This window comes from Pan troglodytes, chromosome 11 (assembly GCF_028858775.2).
Source record: "Pan troglodytes isolate AG18354 chromosome 11, NHGRI_mPanTro3-v2.0_pri, whole genome shotgun sequence".
Classification (NCBI taxonomy): Eukaryota; Metazoa; Chordata; class Mammalia; order Primates; family Hominidae; genus Pan; species Pan troglodytes.
This window is the reverse complement of record NC_072409.2, coordinates 110,227,471-110,246,894: the sequence shown is the minus strand read 5'-3', so window position 1 is coordinate 110,246,894 and position 19,424 is coordinate 110,227,471. Positions and strand designations below refer to the sequence as shown.

Genomic DNA, 19,424 nt, shown 5'->3' with positions numbered 1-19,424 from the left:
AATTTTTATTATTATACTTTAAGTTTTAGGGTACATGTGCACAATGTGTAGGTTTGTTACATATGTATACATGTGCCATGTTAGTGTGATGCACCCATTAACTCATTTAGCATTAGGTATATCTCCTAATGCTATCCCTCCCCCCTGCCCCCACCCCACAACAGTCCCCAGTGTGTGATGTTCTCCTTCCTGTGTCCATGTGTTCTCATCGTTCAATTCCCACCTATGAGTGAGAACATGCGGTGCTTGGTTTTTTGTCCTTGGGATAGTTTGCTGAGAATGATGGTTTCCAGCTTCATCCATGTCCCTACAAAGGACATGAACTCATCCTTTTTTATGGCTGCATAGTATTCCATGGTATATATGTGCCACATTTTCTTAATCCAGTCTATCATTGTTGGACATTTGGCTTGGTTTCAAGTGTTTGCTATTGTGAATAGTGCCCCAGTAAACATATGTGTGCATGTGTCTTTATAGGAGCAAGATTTGTAATCCTTTGGGTATATACCCAGTAATGGGATGGCTGGGTCAAATGGTATTTCTAGTTCTAGATCCTTGAGGAATCACCACACTGTCTTCCACATGCTTGAACTAGTTTACTGTCCCACCAACAGTGTAAAAGTGTTCCTATTTCTCCACATCCTCTCCAGCACCTGTTGTTTCCTGACTTTTGAATGATTGCCATTCTAACTGGTGTGAGATGGTATCTCATTATGGTTTTGATTTGCATTTCTCTGATGGCCAGTAATGATGAGCATTTTTTCATGTATTTTTTGGCTGCATAAATGTCGTCTTTTGAGAAGTGTCTGTTTGTATCTTTCGCCCACTTTTTGATGGGGTTTTTTTTTCTTGTAAATTTGTTTGAGTTCATTGTAGATTCTGGATATTAGCCCTTTGTCAGATGAGTAGGTTGCAAAAATTTTCTCCCATTCTGTAGGTTGCCTGTTCACTCTGATGGTAGTTTCTTTTGCTGTGCAGAAGCTCTTTAGTTTAATTAGATCCCATTTGTCAATTTTGGCTTTTGTTGCCATTGCTTTTGGTGTTTTGGACATGAAGTCCTTGCCCATGCCTATGTCCTGAATGGTAATGCCTAGGTTTTCTTCTAGGGTTTTTATGGTTTTAGGTCTAACGTTTAAATCTTTAATCCATCTTGAATTGATTTTTGTATAAGGTGTAAGGAAGGGATCCAGTTTCAGCTTTCTACATATGGCTAGCCAGTTTTCCCAGCACCATTTATTAAATAGGGAATCCTTTCCCCATTGCTTGTTTTTCTCAGGTTTGTCAAAGATCAGATAGTTGTAGGTATGCGGCGTTATTTCTGAGGGCTCTGTTCTGTTCCATTGATCTACATCTCTGTTTTGGTACCAGTACCATGCTGTTTTGGTTACTGTAGCCTTGTAGTATAGTTTGAAGTCAGGTAGCGTGATGCCTCCAGCTTTGTTCTTTTGGCTTAGGATTGACTTGGCGATGCAGGCTCTTTTTTGGTTCCATATGAACTTTAAAGTAGTTTTTTCCAATTCTGTGAAGAAAGTCATTGGTGGCTTGATGGGGATGGCATTGAATCTGTAAATTACCTTGGGCAGTATGGCCATTTTCACGATATTGATTCTTCCTATCCATGAGCATGGAAAGTTCTTCCATTTGTTTGTATCCTCTTTTATTTCATTGGGCAGTGCTTTGTAGTTCTCCTTGAAGAGGTCCTTCACATCCCTTGTAAGTTGGATTCCTAGGTATTTTATTCTCTTTGAAGCAATTGTGAATGGGAGTTCACTCATGATTTGGCTCTGTGTTTGTCTGTTATTGGTGTATAAGAATGCTTGTGATTTTTGCACATTGATTTTGTATCCTGAGACTTTGCTGAAGTTGCTTATCAGCTTAAGGAGATTTTGGGCTGAGACGATGGGGTTTTCTAGATATACAATCATGTCATCTGCAAACAGGGACAATTTGACTTCCTCTTTTCCTAATTGAATGCCCTTTATTTCCTTCTGCTGCCTGATTGCCCTGGCCAGAACTTCCAACACTATGTTGAATAGGAGTGGTGAGAGAGGGCATCCCTGTCTTGTGCCAGTTTTCAAAGGGAATGCTTCCAGTTTTTGTCCATCCAGTATAATATTGGCTGTGGGTTTGTCATAGATAGCTCTTATTATTTTGAGATACATCCCATCAATACCTAATTTATTGAGAGGTTTTAGCATGAAGGGTTGTTGAATTTTGTCAAAGGCCTTTTCTGCATCTATTGAGATAATCATGTGGTTTTTGTCTTTGGTTTTGTTTATATGCTGGATTACATTTATTGATTTTCGTATGTTGAACCAGCCTTGCATCCCAGGGATGAAGCCCACTTGATCATGGTGGATAAGCTTTTTGATGTGCTGCTGGATTCAGTTTGCCAGTATTTTATTGAGGATTTTTGCTTCAATGGTCATCAAGGATATTGGTCTAAAATTTTCTTTTTTTGTTGTGTCTATGCCAGGCTTTGATATCAGGATGATGCTGGCGTCATCAAATGAGTTAGGGAAGATTCCCTCTTTTTCTATTGATTGGAATAGTTTCAGAAGGAATGGTACCATCTCCTCCTTGTACCTCTGGTAGAATTCAGCTGTGAATCCATCTGGTTCTGGACTTTTTTTGGTTGGTAAGCTATTAATTATTGCCTCAATTTCGGAGCCTGTTATTGGTCTATTCAGCGATTCAACTTCTTCCTGGTTTAGTCTTGGGAAGGTGTAGGGTGTATGTGTCCAGGAACTTATCCATTTCTTCTAGATTTTCTAGTTTATTTGTGTAGAGGTGTTTATAGTATTCTCTGATGGTAGTTTGTATTTCTGTGGGATTGGTGGTGATATCCCCTTTGTCATTTTTTATTGCGTCTGTTTGACTCTTCTCCGTTTTCTTCTTTATTAGTCTTGCTAGCGGTCTATCAATTTTGTTGATCTTTCCAAAACACCAGCTCCTGCAGTCATTGATTTTTTTTAAGGTTTTTTTGTGTCTCTATTTCCTTCAGTTTTGCTCTGATCTTAGTTATTTCTTACCTTCTGCTAGCTTTTGAATGTGTTTGCTCTTGTTTCTCTAGTTCTTTTAATTGTGATGTTAAGGTGTCAATTTTAGATCTTTCCTGCTTTCTCTTGTGGGCATTTAGTGCTATAAATTTCCCTCTACGCACTGCTTTGAATGTGTCCCAGAGATTCTGGTATGTTGTGTCTTTGTTCTCGTTGGTTTCAAAGAACATCTTTATTTCTGCCTTCATTTCCCAGGAGCAGGTTGTTCAGTTTCCATGTAGTTGAGTGGTTTTGAGTGAGTTTCTTAATCCTGAGTTCTAGTTTGATTGCACTATGGTCTGAGAGACAGTTTGTTATAATTTCTGTTCTTTTACGTTTGCTGAGGAGTGCCTTACTTCAAACTATGTGGTCAGTTTTGGAATAGGTGTGGTGTGTTGCTGAAAAGAATGTATATTCTGTTGATTTGGGGTGGAGAGTTCTGTAGATGTCTATTAGGTCTGCTTGGTGCAGTGCTAAGTTCAATTCCTGGATATTCTTGTTAACTTTCTGTCTCTTTGATCTGTCTAATGGTGACAGTGGGGTGTTAAAGTCTCCCATTATTATTGTGTGGGAGTCTAAGTCTCTTTGTAGGTCAGTAAGGACTTGCTTTATGAATCTGGGTGCTCCTGTATTGGGTGCATATATATTTAGGATAGTTAGCTCTTCTTGTTGAATTGATCCCTTTAGCATTATGTAATGGCCTTCTTTGTCTCTTTTGATCTTTGTTGGTTTAAAGTCTGTTTTATCCGAGAATAGGATTGCAACCCCTGCCTTTTTTTGTTTTCCATTTGCTTGGTAGATCTTCCTCCATCCCTTTATTTTGAGCCTATATGTGTCTCTGCACCTGAGATGGGTTTCCTGAATACAGCACACTGATGGGTCTTGACACTTTATCCAATTTGCCAGTCTGTGTCTTTTAATTGGAGCATTTAGCCCATTTACATTTAAGGTTAATATTGTTATGTGTGAATTTCATCCTGTCATTATGATATTAGCTGGTTATTTTGCTTGTTAGTTGATGCAGTTTCTTCCTAGCCTTGATGGTCTTTGCAATTTGCCATGTTTTTGCAGTGGCTGGTACCAGTTTTTCCTTTCCACGTTTAGTGCTTCTTTCAGGAGCTCTTTTAAGGCAGGCCTGGTGGGGACAAAATCTCTCAGCATTTGCCTGTCTGTAAAGGATTTTATTTCTCTTTCACTTATGAAGCTTAGTTTGGCTGGATATGAAATTCTGGGTTGAAAATTCTTTTCTTTAAGAATGTTGAATATTGGCCCCCACTTTCTTCTGGCTTGTCGAGTTTCTGCCAAGAGATCGGCTGTTAGTCTGATGGGCTTCTCTTTGTGGGTAACCCGACCTTTCTCTGTGGCTGCTCTTAACATTTTTTCCTTCATTTCAACTTTGCTGAATCTGACAATTATGTGTGTTGGAGTTGCTCTTCTCAAGGAGTATCTTTGAGGCGTTCTCTGTATTTCCTGAATTTGAATGTTGGCCTGCCTTGCTAGATTGGGGAAGTTCTCCTGGATAATATCCTGCAGAGTGTTTTCCAACTTGGTTCCATTCTCCCCGTCACTTTCAGGTCAGGTACACCAATCAGACATAGATTTTGTCTTTTCACATAGTCCTATATTTCTTCGAGGCTTTGTTCGTTTCTTTTTATTCTTTTTTCTCTAAACTTCTCTTCTCGCTTCATTTCATTCATTTCGTCTTCCATCGCTGATACCCTTTCTTCCAGTTGATCGCATCAGCTACTGAGGCTTGCGCATTCGTCACGTAGTTCTTGTGCCATGGGTTTCAGCTCCATCAGGTCCTTTAAGGACTTCTCTCCATTGGTTATTCTAGTTAGCCATTCATCTAATTTTTTTTCAAGGTTTTTAATTTCTTTGCCATTGGTTTGCACATCCTGCTTTAGCTCCAAGTAGTTTGATTTTCTGAAGCCTTCTTTCAACTCGTCAAAGTCATTTTCCATCAAGCTTTGTTACATTGTTTGTGAGGAGCTGCGTTCCTTTGGAGGAGAAGAGGCACTCTGATTTTTAGAGTTTCCGGTTTTTCTGCTCTGTTTTTTCCCCGTCTTTGTGGTTTTATCTACCTTTGGTCTTTGTTGATGGTGACGTACAGATGGGGTTTTGTTGTGGATGTCCTTTCTGTTTGTTAGTTTTCCCTCTAACAGTCAGGACCCTCAGCTGCAGGTCTGTTGGAGTTTGCTGGAGGTCCACTCCAGACCCTGTTTGCCTGGGTATCAGCAGCGGTGGCTGCAGAACAGTGGATATTGGTGAACCTCAAATGCTGCTGCCTGATCGTTGCTCTGGAAGTTTTGTCTCAGAGGAGTACCCGGCCGTGTGAGGTGTTAGTCTGTTCCTACTGTGGGGTGCCCCCCAGTTATGCTACTCAGGGGTCAGGGACCCACTTGAGGAGGCAGTCTGCCGGTTCTCAGATCTCAAGCTGCGTGCTGGGAGAGCCACTACCCTCTTCAAAGCTGTCAGACAGGGACATTTAAGTCTGCAGAGGTTACTGCTGCCTTTTGTTTGTCTGTGCCCTGCCCCCAGAGGTGGAGACTACTGAGGAAGGCGGGCCTCCTTGAGCTGTGGTGGGCTCCACCGAGTTCAACTTCCAGGCTGCTTTGTTTACCTACTCAAGCCTCGGGAATCGCAGGCGCCCCTCCCCCAGCCTCGCTGCCATCTTGCATTTTGATCTCAGACTGCTGTGCTAGCAATGAGCGAGGCTCCGTGGGCATAGGACCCTCCGAGCCAGGTGCAGGATATAATCTCCTGGTATGCCATTTGTTAACCCTGTTGGAAGAGCACAGTATTAGGGTGGGAGTGACTCGATTTTCCTGGTGCCATCTGTCACCCCTTTCTTTGACTAGGAAAGGGAATTCCCTGACCCCTTGCGCTTCCCAGGTGAGGTGATGCCTTGCCCTGCTTCGGCTCACGCACAGTGCGCTGCACCCACTGTCCGGCACACCCCGGTGAGATGAACCCGGCATCTCAGTTGTAAATGCAGAAATCACCCGTCTTCTGCGTTGCTCACGCTGGGAGCTGTAGACTGGAGCTGTTCCTATTCGGCCATCTTGGCTCCACCCCCCACCATCTCATCAATTTATACAGAAATGTCTGCTGGGAGTTTGATTGGGATTACATTGAATCTTTGGATCCATTTGGGGAGAGTTGCTATCTTAGCAATATAAACAAGATGTATTTCTCCATTTAAGTATTTTTACTTTCAGCGCTGTTTTCTAGTTATCAGTGTACAAGTATTTCATCTCTTTTGCCAGATTTATCCATAAGTATCTCACAACTTTAATGTTACTGATTTTTTTCATTTTCTAATTGTTCTTATTAGTATGTAAAAATGCAGTTGATTTTTCTATATTTGTCTTGTGTCCAGCAGTCATACTAAACTCACTTATTATAGTTAATTCCATTGGGAGTCCTATGCAAATGACCATATCAAAAACAGTTTTACTTTTTCTCCCCAATTTATATACCTTTCCTTTTTTCTTGTCTGAATTTACTGCCTAGAGTCTAGACAGTGTTGAATATGATGAAGGCATTCAGTCTTTTACCATTAAGAATGATGTTATAAATATTTTATGAATCTCTTTCATCAAGTTATGGAAGTTTCCCATTTCTTCCTAATTTACTGAGAATTTTTAATCAGGAATGGATGTTGAATTTTGTCTAATGCTTTTAATGCAGTGTATTCAGACTGTCATGGTTTTCCTTTTATAGTTCATTAATAAGGTAAATTACATTTATTTAATTTTGTTAAACCCCAACCCTGCATTCTTGGATAAACCTCATTTGGTTGTGATGTTTTTTTTTATAATGTTGAATTTAATTTGCTATAATTTTGTTTAGAATATGTTAATGAGGGAAGGAGAACTACAAACCACTGCTCAAGGAAATAAAAGAGGATACAAACAAATGGAAGAACATTCCATGCTCATGGGTAGGAAGAATCAATATCGTGAAAATGGCCATACTGCCCAAGGTAATTTACAGATTCAATGCCATCCCCATCAAGCCACCAATGACTTTCTTCACAGAATTGGAAAAAACTACTTTAAAGTTCATATGGAACCAAAAAAGAGCCTGCATCGCCAAGTCAATCCTAAGCCAAAAGAACAAAGCTGGAGGCATCACGCTACCTGACTTCAAACTATACTACAAGGCTACAGTAACCAAAACAGCATGGTACTGGTACCAAAACAGAGATGTAGATCAATGGAACAGAACAGAGCCCTCAGAAATAACGCCGCATACCTACAACTATCTGATCTTTGACAAACCTGAGAAAAACAAGCAATGGGGAAAGGATTCCCTATTTAATAAATGGTGCTGGGAAAACTGGCTAGCCATATGTAGAAAGCTGAAACTGGATCCCTTCCTTACACCTTATACAAAAATCAATTCAAGATGGATTAAAGATTTAAACGTTAGACCTAAAACCATAAAAACCCTAGAAGAAAACCTAGGCATTACCATTCAGGACATAGGCATGGGCAAGGACTTCATGTCCAAAACACCAAAAGCAATGGCAACAAAAGCCAAAATTGACAAATGGGATCTAATTAAACTAAAGAGCTTCTGCACAGCAAAAGAAACTACCATCAGAGTGAACAGGCAACCTACAACATGGGAGAAAATTTTCGCAACCTACTCATCTGACAAAGGGCTAATATCCAGAATCTACAATGAACTCAAACAAATTTACAAGAAAAAAACAAACAACCCCATCAAAAAGTGGGCGAAGGACATGAACAGACACTTCTCAAAAGAAGACATTTATGCAGCCAAAAAACACATGAAAAAATGCTCATCATCACTGGCCATCAGAGAAATGCAAATCAAAACCACTATGAGATATCATCTCACACCAGTTAGAATGGCGATCATTAAAAAGTCAGGAAACAACAGGTGCTGGAGAGGATGTGGAGAAATAGGAACACTTTTACACTGTTGGTGGGACTGTAAACTAGTTCAACCATTGTGGAAGTCAGTGTGGCGATTCCTCAGGGATCTAGAACTAGAAATACCATTTGACCCAGCCATCCCATTACTGGGTATATACCCAAATGACTATAAATCATGCTGCTATAAAGACACATGCACACGTATGTTTATTGCGGCATTATTCACAATAGCAAAAACTTGGAACCAACCCAAATGTCCAACAATGATAGACTGGATTAAGAAAATGTGGCACATATACACCATGGAATAGTATGCAGCCATAAAAAAGGATGAGTTCATGTCGTTTGTAGGGACATGGATGAAATTGGAAATCATCATTCTCAGTAAACTATCGCAAGAACAAAAAACCAAACACCGCATATTCTCACTCATAGGTGGGAATTGAACAATGAGATCACATGGACACATGAAGGGGAATATCACACTCTGGGGACTGTGGTGGGGTGGGGGGAGGGGGGAGGGATAGCACTGGGAGACATACCTAAGGCTAGATGACGAGTTAGTGGGTGCAGCGCACCAGCATGGCACATGTATACATATGTAGCTAACCTGCACAATGTGCACATGTACCCTAAAACTTAAAGTATAATAATAAAAAAAAAAGAATATGTTAATGAGGGATCTTGGCCTGTAGTTATAATGTCTTTGTCTGGTTTTGTTATGAGGCCTCATAAAATGAGATAGGAAGTGGTTCCGTCTCTTTGGTTTTCTGGAAGAGTCTGTATTCAACTGATGTTATTAATTTCTTAAAGAGTTGGTAGAATTTACCAGTGATGCTGTCTCCGCCTAGAATTTTCTTTGTGGAAAGGATTTGAATTGGAATTATAATTTCTTTAACAGACATTGGCTTTTCAGGGTACAGATTTCTTTTCAGTGAACTTTGGTGGTTTGTGTTTATCAAGGAATTTGTCCATCTCATCCAAGTTGTTAAAATTATTGTCATATTAATAATGTGACCTCATTATTCTTTTAATACCTCTAGAATTTGTAGTGATATCACCTCTTTGATTTCTGTTAGTGGCTCTTTTTTACCTGATCAGTGTGACCAGAAATATGTCAGTTTTAGTGATCTTCTAAAACAATAACAAAAGAACCCCAGATTTTTATTCATTGATTTTATTTTTCTGTTTTCTATTGGATTGATTGCCACTCTGATCTCTGTTATTTGCATTCTTCCCCACCCTCCACCACTTGCTTTGGATTTCGTTTGCTCTAGTTTAATTTGTTTCTAGTTTAAGGTAGAAGCTTGTCATTGATTTGAGATTTTCCTTTTTTTCTAATATAAGTATTTTAAGGCTGTAAATTTCCTCTTTAGTACTGCTTTAGCAGCATCCCACAAATTTTGGTATGATGTATTTTTTAAATTTCCTTTTTTCTCCTTTGATTCATGGGTTATTTAGAAGTATGCAGTTAAGCTTCAAAATATTTGTGGGCTTTCCAGAATTTTTTTTATTTGTTTCTAGTTTTGTTCTGTTGGGATCAGGAAACATATATTATACACATTTTATTTTTATACACGGTATAAACCCCGGCATACACTGCTATTATTCTTGTTTTAAAGCCTGTTATCTTTTAAAGAAATTTAAGTGAAGCAAATGAAATTTGAATTTAATTAAATATTTTTTTTCTGACTCTTACCCCTGTCATGCGGAGACTTTGTTTATATGTATATTGGGCTACATGAAGTTGTTCCTCAATTCACTGATTCTGTTTCTGTTTTATTTTGGGTTTGTGTGTGTGTGTTTCATTATGGATAATTTTTATTGCTGTGCTTTTCTGATCAATGTCTAACCTGTCATTCATCCAGCCAATGTCTTTTTCATCTCAGATATTTTAGTATTTCTGTTTCTAGAGTTTTGTTTGAGTTTTCTATATTGCCTAACCTTTGGAACATACAGAATATAGTTCACATATGGAACATTATGAAATATAGCAAAAGATTTTAATGTCCTTTTGTGCTAATTTTAACATCTGATTGAGTTATGCATTGTTTTGATTGGTTGATTTTTCATTATGTCTCATGTTTGTCTTACTCTTCCTGGACTCTTCAGCTTCTTCTCAACTCTGGAAGTCTGCCAGGCTTTGTCTTAGTGCCCCTTCTAAGTGTGCTGACCCAGAAATTCTCACAAGGCAGTAAGCTGGGTAAGAGTAGGAGGGTCACTTCAGTTGTTTCTTATCTCTCAAGGATGACTGGCCTTCATTGCTTGATGCCAGTGTTTTGAAAAGTATTTCATAGATTTTGTCTGTTTTTGTTGTTGTTGTTATTCTTGTTTTTTTATGTGTGAAACCTTTGTTATGATTTGATTTGAAGCCATTTTCCTTTTGCTTCCATACTCTCCATATTGCAAGAACATAAAATTGCACATAAAGAATTAGAAAGATGATGTTATCTGAAGAATTTTCACCCTTTTGTTTTTGTATCTTACAGTGTTGAAACTCTAGTTTCAAATACATTATAAAATAGTAAAGTTAATGGTCAAAAAGAAAGCAAACCACCTGGTTTTGCTGAAGAAACTAAGTATTTTCTTGGTCATTCCTTTGAAAAACAGGAAGCCAGAATTAGAAAGAAATTTGAAACCTTGGATAATTTGTTCGTTTTCTTTGGTTCTACTTTGAGTACATGCCCACCTCCCTCTAAAATGATAGGAATTCAGTATTACTGTAAAGTAGTTTGGGCAAAACACTGCCACTTCACTCTGTTATGCGTAAAAATGTTTGGCTGGAAACAGCTAAATATAATATTTTATACTTACAGAAATGTAAAATGGTTGTTTGAACTTCACAAATGTATGTATGTCATGACACAGATGTATGTCATGATCATGTAATAGCACTGTTTTTAATACAATTTCTTTTTTTTTTTTTTTTTTTTTTTGAGACGGAGTCTCGCTCTGTCGCCCAGAGGGGAGTGCAGTGGCGTGATCTTAGCTCACTGCGAGCTCCGCCTTCTGGGTTCACACCATTCTCCTGCCTCAGCCTCCTGAGTAGCTGGGATTACAGGCGCCTGCCACCACACCCAGCTAATTTTTTTGTATTTTTTTAGTAGAGACAGGGTTTCACCACGTTAGCCAGGATGGTCTTGATCTCCTGACCTCGTGATCTGCCCGCCTTGGCCTCCCAAAGTACTGGGATTACAGGTGTGAGCCACCGCGCTCGGCCTACAATTTGTTTTTAAAAAAATATTTTGTTAACTTAGAAAAATGAACTAGCTGATATTCAAATTTTGGAAATTAAAGGTTTGCTCTGTTTTATGTCTGTATCTGGGGTTATATTTTGTAGTAAATCAGAGACCAAAAGATTGTTTTTGAAATATATAAATATGCTGTTCTGAAGTTAATACTGTGTAAATTTTGATAGAGTAAGCATTTTGTCTTAAAGGTGTAATAAAGCCATAAAGTGGCATTGTTGCTTTATAAACTTAGAATAATAATTTGCCATATTAGTGCAGAGTTCAAAAAGTACTATATATTTTGCAAAATAGTCACTTACTCATTATTGAATAATGCAGTTACTTGAGAGTATGCATGTCTAGAATACTTTATGAAGTACTGATTTCACTGAAATATTTTGAAATCTGTAAAAACCCTTTTTTTCAACATGGGTTATATCAAAAAGTCGCTTCTATTTGCATAATTAGGCTATAATTCTCCAAGGGAGGGTATTGGAGAATAAAATTTTTTTCTAAGTAAGAATTTATAAAATTAAAATTCAGGGTTACAGTTATAGCCTTACTCTTTAATTCATGATTAATAAAATTTCTCTTTCAGACGGCAAATGGATACATCTTGTTTTTTCATATTACATCTACAAGAGGGGACAAGTACCTTTATGAACCAGTGTATCCCAAGTAAGTTTGTTGCCTTTCATTCTTTTAATATGTGATTTGCGTACTTTATATTCAGAAAAACATTACAGTTTTGAGTTGTCTGTAGTGAGCCAGCATTTCCCAAATAGTATTTAAAAAATTACCAGGTCTTTGAACTGTCATTTCTTGAATAAAGAATTCTTTAAGTCTGGGAATCTTGATGATAAACTATATCAAGACTATTTTCTTGGGCATTCAGAATGACTGTTAATATATTCCAGGTCTAGCATTTCTCATTCCTTATTAGGGAAGAGCTAAGAGATCATGAGAGGAAGAGTTGAAATGTTGGTAAGTTACAGGTACTTTTGCATGTGCTTTTGTATATGCATAGAAAAAAAAGAACCTCAGACAGTTATTACCTCTTGGTTTAAATTTGGGAAAAACATGGACTTTTGCCCTTTACACTGTGTAGTTATGTATATTTTGCATTCTTTTCCTTATAGCAGGCCTTATCTTTTGAAATAAAAGAACATACAATTGTAAAGCATTCCATCTTTAAAAAAAAAAAAAAAATCAAGCCATAAAGCCAGATAAAAATATAAGAGCATTTATCACATTTCTAGATGGTGGAAGATATCCAAAGTTTAATAGGTATATAAGAAATTAGACAGATTTTACTGTGTGAAAAGTTTAAATTTTTGAATATTAACAGAAAAAAAGAAAAACATTAACAGCAAATAACTTGGGAAAAATATTTGTGGTAAATAGGGCCAAGTCTTACTACTTTTATATAAAAGAGATATATAAATTGCCAATAAGCACACAGAGATTCCAGTAGATAAATAGGGAAAGTAGTCTCATTAAAGGAAATACTGTAACTAACAAACTCAAGAGAAAGTATTTAGACCCAGTAGTAACCCAAATAAAATAAACATTAAATAAAATAAACCGAAATAAAATAAACATTAAATATAACCATTTTTATTTTTTAATAATTAAAGAATTATTACTGCTCGCAGAGGTATAATAAAAGTTGTGTTGCACACTTCTGATACACAAAGGTGTGATAATAGGGAGCTGGTTAACAAGTTAAATGTGGTACATCCTTCTCATAGTGATATGTAGTCATTATGTCTCAGAAAAATTTATAAACTTAAGAACTTGACCATATTATAATGCCAAGTGAAGAAACAAGTCACACAAAATTGTATATGTAATATGACCATGACTGTATAAAACAAAACAATGCAAGTCATCTAAAGACAAAATCTAGAGCAATACAGTACAAATATTTATAGTAATTGTTCCTGAATGGTAGAACTGTAGTGATTCTTCTGCTTTTCAACTCTTAAATTTTCAACTAGTTAGATTTTCTTGATGCTATAGCCACTTGTTTTTGTAAGAAGTATAGTGCTAACTGAGGTATTCAGTTTTGGAAATCTTTAAAGTACAGACTTTTTGATGATGGGATTCAATTTAACTTGTTTATTTTTCAATAAAAATATTTAGTGCAAAAATTTTTGACACATAAATATAGTGAAAAATGATAGGAACATCATGATGTATTTAGAAATTTTAAATTCAGTTTTATGGGTAAAACTGAAAAAAGAATTTTTTTGCATTCTAAGTGATAATTTTGTGATTCTTTTGAAGAACTGTTGTAATCAATGACTAAAACTAGATTTACTTGTGCATTTTAAACTACTGTTTGTTTTATTGCTTAATTTAGACATGTTCCTATAAATAAAAAGCAGTAATCAGAAACAACAATTTAACTCCATTAATTTATGTTCCTGTGGGCATGGTAGAGAAATAACTTCTCTTGAAACAGTGAAAATTCTATTTTCTTTATTTCAGTTCACTAATACCATTACATGTTTATAGTGTTTTGGAATAGTATTTTGAGACCCACTTTTTGTGTTCCAGAAAAGTTTTAAGAAACAGTTTCTTTCTTTTCTGATTCTAAAACTGCAAGAGACACCAGTTAACTAAGTAGTCCTGACAATGCGTGAACTTTGCTGTGTTTGACTCTATGTGTTAAGACAGAGAACTAAATAAAAAACATACTCTCTTTCTTAATTTGGGCATTCTTTTACTATATTGAAAGTTTTAGGTTTCAGTGGCTGGCCTCAATAAAATGTGCATTGCTTTAGAGCAGTTCGAATAATAGTTAAAGATACAGGCTTTGGTGTCAGATAGACCTGAAATTAAATGTTTGCTGTGCCACTTTTCAGCTATATGACTTCTTTCAAGTTATTTAATACCACCAAAAACTTTCCTCATCTGTAGAGTAGGATAACAGTAGTAATCATATCATAAGAATAAATGAGATCATTCATATTTAATGCTTAGGTAAGCACCTAGCTTATGGAATAATTAATAAAGGACAACTGTTATTATCAGTAATTTTTTTCACCAAGTGTTTACTTCATTTCTAAGCTTTTAAGTAATTTTTAAATATATACATATATATCTACTTGATATTTTACTTCTTTGCCAGAGTCTAACTTCTAGTAACTGCTACCTAAAATCTCTTATATGAAAATAGTTCTGCAGATTAAAGTCAGCCTGTTGTGTATTTGTGTGCTTGACTGTTCTAGTTATGTTACTTAGTCTAGTGAGTTTCTTGGTTTTTCTGCAGAACCCATTTGTACAATGGGAATAAAAATAACTTCTTTCGTTGTTAAGAGGATTATGTGAATTCATATTCTTAAAACCTGAAAAATAGTGGTTATATAAGGTTTTGAGGAAAGTAAAGTTTGGTTTTGACAGTGGTATCTTCATTGTCATCTGTGCCATTATAAACCCTTCTGTAGTTTGAGACACTGTTCTAAGCATTTTTTAATACGTATTTAATCCCTTTAGCAACCCTATGAGGTAGTTAGGTATAACTGTTATACAGACTGCTGCACAGAGAGGCAGAGTAACTCACCCATAGTCACACACTAATAAGTTGTACAGCTAGGATTCAGACATAAGTGTTGTAGCTCTAAAGTCTGTGCTATTAATCAGTAATATACTGTCTCAACCCTGTTTATGCTCCATCCAGCTACTACTTTGGGGTTTATCTGGGAGTAGAGAATGGAAAAAGGAGAAATGATCTGGAGTGGTTTCTAATAGTCCTGAAGAATAGAGGCATTATAATTACTGAGGCCAGTGGTTAATCGTCCTCTTCTCACTTAGTTATAGAAATACTATTGTCTCTCGTTTCTCTTCTGTAAATCTTATGAGTTCATCACAGGAGTTTTTCTAGAGTATCTTAACTTCCCTGTATTATGTGACAGCATCTTAACCTCAGACTGCATATCCTTTTCCACTATGCTCCATCTGAGAACACAGTTCAGATGCCTCATGATCTTTCCTAGTTTCCACCTAGTGTTGTTTCTAGCATCCTTCTATAGATGTTGGGAGTCAGTCTTTAACAATGGTGGCAGTCTTATTAAGTGACTCTGTACCTCAAAGATCATTTATTCTTTGATGAATGAATTTTCCATTTTAGAAATCTTAGATTCCATTGTATATTACAGTATCTCTTCATATTAGTTACACAGACCAGTGGACCAGACTAGTTGAAGGTTGTCCAGACATTTTATTTTATGGCTTGGAAATTTTAGTGAAATTAATGAAGGAAACTTCCAGGGACAAGTCAGAAATAATTTGTGTTTAGCTTTAAAATGCGTTCATATGCTTATGTTTAAATAGAAGTTTAGTAGATTTCTAAATTGCACATCATGTTTAATTTCAGCATAATGAAAATAATTTAAACAAATATGTCATCATCATGTATACTTTGTTGAGAGCAGAGATTTTATTCCCTCTTCTTCCTGTATTTTCACTGCTACTATTACCCTCTTTTTTGTTAGAGACTAGCATTATTGAGGCTGAGTTTCTTTAAAAAAAAAAAAAAGTTTCTTTACTGAAATTCAGTACGTTTAATTATTATATAGTAAAGATACTGATCTTTTTCACTGAAGAAAAAAAGTCACTCCAAAATATAATCAAATCTCCTTCTCCTCTTCCCCCTCCACCCTCCCCATATAATTTCATCAGATGGCAATACTTCTTACCAGCTCACTGCTAATGAATTAGTGCCAGCTGGAAAGGAAGAAGAGCATAGCTACCTGAGGTTAGCAATTTTTAACTTCAACACAACTTGCCCCTTCTAAAATCCAGCTTCTTTGCAGAAGAAACCTACAGTAAGGGACAGAAGCATCTAAATCGTATCGAATTTAAAGGTGACAAGAGATCTGAATTAGTTACAGACTCATGAAAGTTTCCCTCAATATATGTTTCTTTTTGCTCATATGTTCTGAGTGTTCTTTTTCTAGAGAGGAACTTTAGCCACTTTTTCCCCATATTTCTAATAATAAACCTTGTTCTACATTCAGTTTATAAACTTGACAAAGTATGTTAGTGATCTTGATGTTTTTTGTTCTGCTTGAGCCTCTGAAAACATCCCGTGTCTAATTTGATTTCAGTGTGTTTATATTCTGTAAATGTACATGGGTGACCTTTTACTACTGAACTTTGCATATTACATGCATCCATTACTTCACATTATAGTTGCATGAGCACTTATTAATAGGATTGGCAACAGTGTTATTATTTAAGTTCTGGATAGTGAAAACTCCCTTATTGGCCACACTTCCAAGGATGGCACCTGAATCCAAAGAATGGTAGGACTGCCCAATTCAGAGAGCCCTGCACATTGTTCCTGTCAGACTGGAGGCTGTCTCAATGTGTGATAATATAAACGATAAGCAGTTTTGGGTTTTGGTGGCTTTTTTTTTTTGGTTCAATGAAAAGTCTGGTGAAAGGGTACTACCTCTTTCAAAAAACTCTTCTGAAAATTATTTTCATCCATCTGTCTATCCATTTAAAAAGTATTGAATTTTGTCCGGCTCTAGGCACTGTTGTAGATACTAGAGATCTAACAGTGGAAAAAAACAACAAAACAAAAAGCCCTGCTGATAGATCTTGTTATTCTTCTAGTAGAGGGTGATAAGTAAAATACATTATGAGTTAGGTGATCCACTCTATGGAGAAAAATTAAGCAGGGTAAGGGAATAGAGAGTGGAATATGACTTAAAATAGTGGTCAGTGTCTTCACTGAGAAGATGACATATAAAAGGATCTCAAAGATGATGAGGTAACAAAACATATATCCAGAGGAAGGCAATTCTGGATTGGTGAGATTTAGCAGGTATGAAAATTCATAAGAAGATACCGTGAATAAATTTTAGGTCCTATAATAATTTATAGTTACTAAGAAATGATGAACTTTTTTTATTAGCTGTAAAAATGAAAATACAGTCTGATTTTTAGGTAACTGAATCCTGGGAAAGTCAAGAGCGCACCCGCTTTTTTCTTCCAGTAAATGGCACCACCGTGTATTTGAGTTTATTCACTCTTCCTGCCCACTAACATCAATAGCCAGTCTATATCTAGTCCAGTATATTCTACCTTGTATGTCATTTCTTTTCCCTCCTCATAATTCCCATTGGCACTAGTTCAGTTTAGGTCTTGTCACTTTTCTCCTGGATTATTATTATATCTTTTTTTGTTGTTGTTGTTTTTGAGACAGAGTCTCGCTCTGTCGCCTGTGCTGGAGTGCAGTGGCGTGATCTTGGCTCCCTGCAATCTCCGCCTTCTGGGTTCAAGCGATTCTCACGTCTCAATCCTGAGTAGCTGGGACTACAGGCATGCACCACCACACCTAGCTAATTTTTGTATTTTTAGTAGAGACGGGGTTTCACTATGTTGGCCAGGATGGTCTTGAACTCCTGACCTCAAGTGATCTGCCTGCCTCGGCCTCCCAAAGTGCTGGGATTACAGGCGAGAGCCACTGCACCCGGCCTATTATGTCTTCTTAATGTCAAATTCATGTCTAAACCTCACTCACTTACCCCCTGCCAAGCCAAACATGCTATTGCTTTGCTAAACTTTTTTGCAGTTACCATCATCTTTTGTACGTTGTATGAGGTAGAAAACCTTTAATTCTTTGTTTCTTCCTCTGGATTGTTTCTTCACTTTACATATTTGTTCAGTCATCAAATTTTATTGATTGATTAGAATTTTCCAGTGCCTCTGGAATTCATTTAACTCTATTTTACTCTCATTGGTCTTTTTAGGGGCCCTCATGTCCTCCTCCTTGTCTATTAAAAAAGCTTATTCACTAACTCATTTCTCTTCCCCTAGTCTCTTTCACCTACATAATGAAGTTTATCATTTGCATTGATAACAATTTTTTTTTTCCCCAAAACGAAGTCCAAGCTCTCTGGCCTGGCATTTAGAACCTACTTTCTCCATATCTTGAACACATCGAACCCACAATTCCTATTTAATGCCTCTATTCCTTTGTTATTTGCTCTATTCAGTATGACTCCCCTGCTATCTTTTTTTATGTAAGAAATTTATCTGAGTTGGTTTTCAAGCTCAGGTCAGACATCTGTTGTACTCTATAAACCTTCTGCCCTCAACTCTCCTATATCCGCCCCTGTACCCAATAAATAACTGATCTGGCGTGTGCATTCCCATAGTATGTTTTAAAATTTTACACTACTAATTCATCAATACCTTCTTACTTAAAAAAAAATCCAACAATGAGAGATCTATAAAGATAAAAAGTAAAAAAATGTGAACTTTGCTTTTTTAGATTCTAATCTCATTTCACTCTCCAGTTGTCCTGTATCTCTTGAGTAAATAAATACCTAGGAATAGAATTGCTGGGTCATATCACATGTCTAGTAATTTCAGATTGGATGTTAGATATTGTATTACATTATCCATTGTCTGATTTTTGTCCTTTTCCTTTAAAGAGTATTGAAGGTTGTTTTGGGTGGCAGGTAAGCTGCTTGGAGATCTTACTGATCTTTTGAGGCTTTTTGTATGTCTTTTAGGATAGATTTAACTGTTAAGCTAGCTTAGTCCTTCTGAAGTCCACTGAATGTCCTAGGTCTTTAAGAAGGTCTCTCCATTCTGGCTAGTCAGAACCGAAATGTCTCCCAGTCCTATATGAACTGGGTAGCCAAAAACCCTAGTAGTCATTCTTTGCCTGTATTTGTGCAGTGTCACTGTGTATTTGGATAGTATTCAGTAGGACTCGGGAAACCCTTGCAGGTTTCTAGAGCTTTTCTCTGTGTGGCTCCCACATCACTGGTGCTCTGCTTCATAAATAGCTGCTTCTGCTTCTCTGAACTTTAATCTTTTTCTCCTCAACTTAACAAGGCTGCCATACTATGCTTGGTTTCTCTCACTCTACATGATGGACAAAACCTTAAGAGGTTAGATGGTGACTTATGCCAGAAAACCTGTTTGTTTTCCTTCCCTCATGATATCAGTCGTGTGCTGCCTGCTGTCTCATGTCTGAATATGGTTGGTTGATCTATTTTGTCCAGTTCTCTTGTTTCTGGGCACTAGTTTGGTACCAGGTACTCTATTAGTAGAATAATAAAATGACCATCTATGTGTCCATCAGTCAGTTTGAACAATTTTCAGTCTTTTTCCACTGGAGTATATTTAAGCACATCCAAGATATCATTATTTCATTTCATCCAGAAATACTTTTTATTATTGTGAGCATTCCAGTAAACAATGATGAATGCAAATGA

The 19,424-nt window shown here is 36.8% G+C and overlaps 1 protein-coding gene across 9 annotated transcripts in view; it reads left to right on the top strand.

Annotated features, from left to right (window-relative positions):
• The window catches only part of RIC1 (RIC1 homolog, RAB6A GEF complex partner 1), a 173,814-nt gene that overhangs the window by 48,923 nt on the left and 105,467 nt on the right, over positions 1 to 19,424 (top strand). For 7 of the 9 annotated variants that reach the window (XR_008537235.2, XR_008537237.2, XR_010148981.1 and 4 more), the window contains exon 3: positions 11,777 to 11,856. The exons of the other annotated variants lie outside the window; for them this stretch is intronic. Coding sequence is in view for 4 of the 7 variants with exons in the window: in XM_063788723.1 (XP_063644793.1) it covers positions 11,777 to 11,856 (80 nt within the window). In the remaining 3 variants the exon portion in view is untranslated. The remainder of the gene's footprint in view (positions 1 to 11,776; positions 11,857 to 19,424) is intronic. 9 annotated transcript variants of the gene reach the window in all.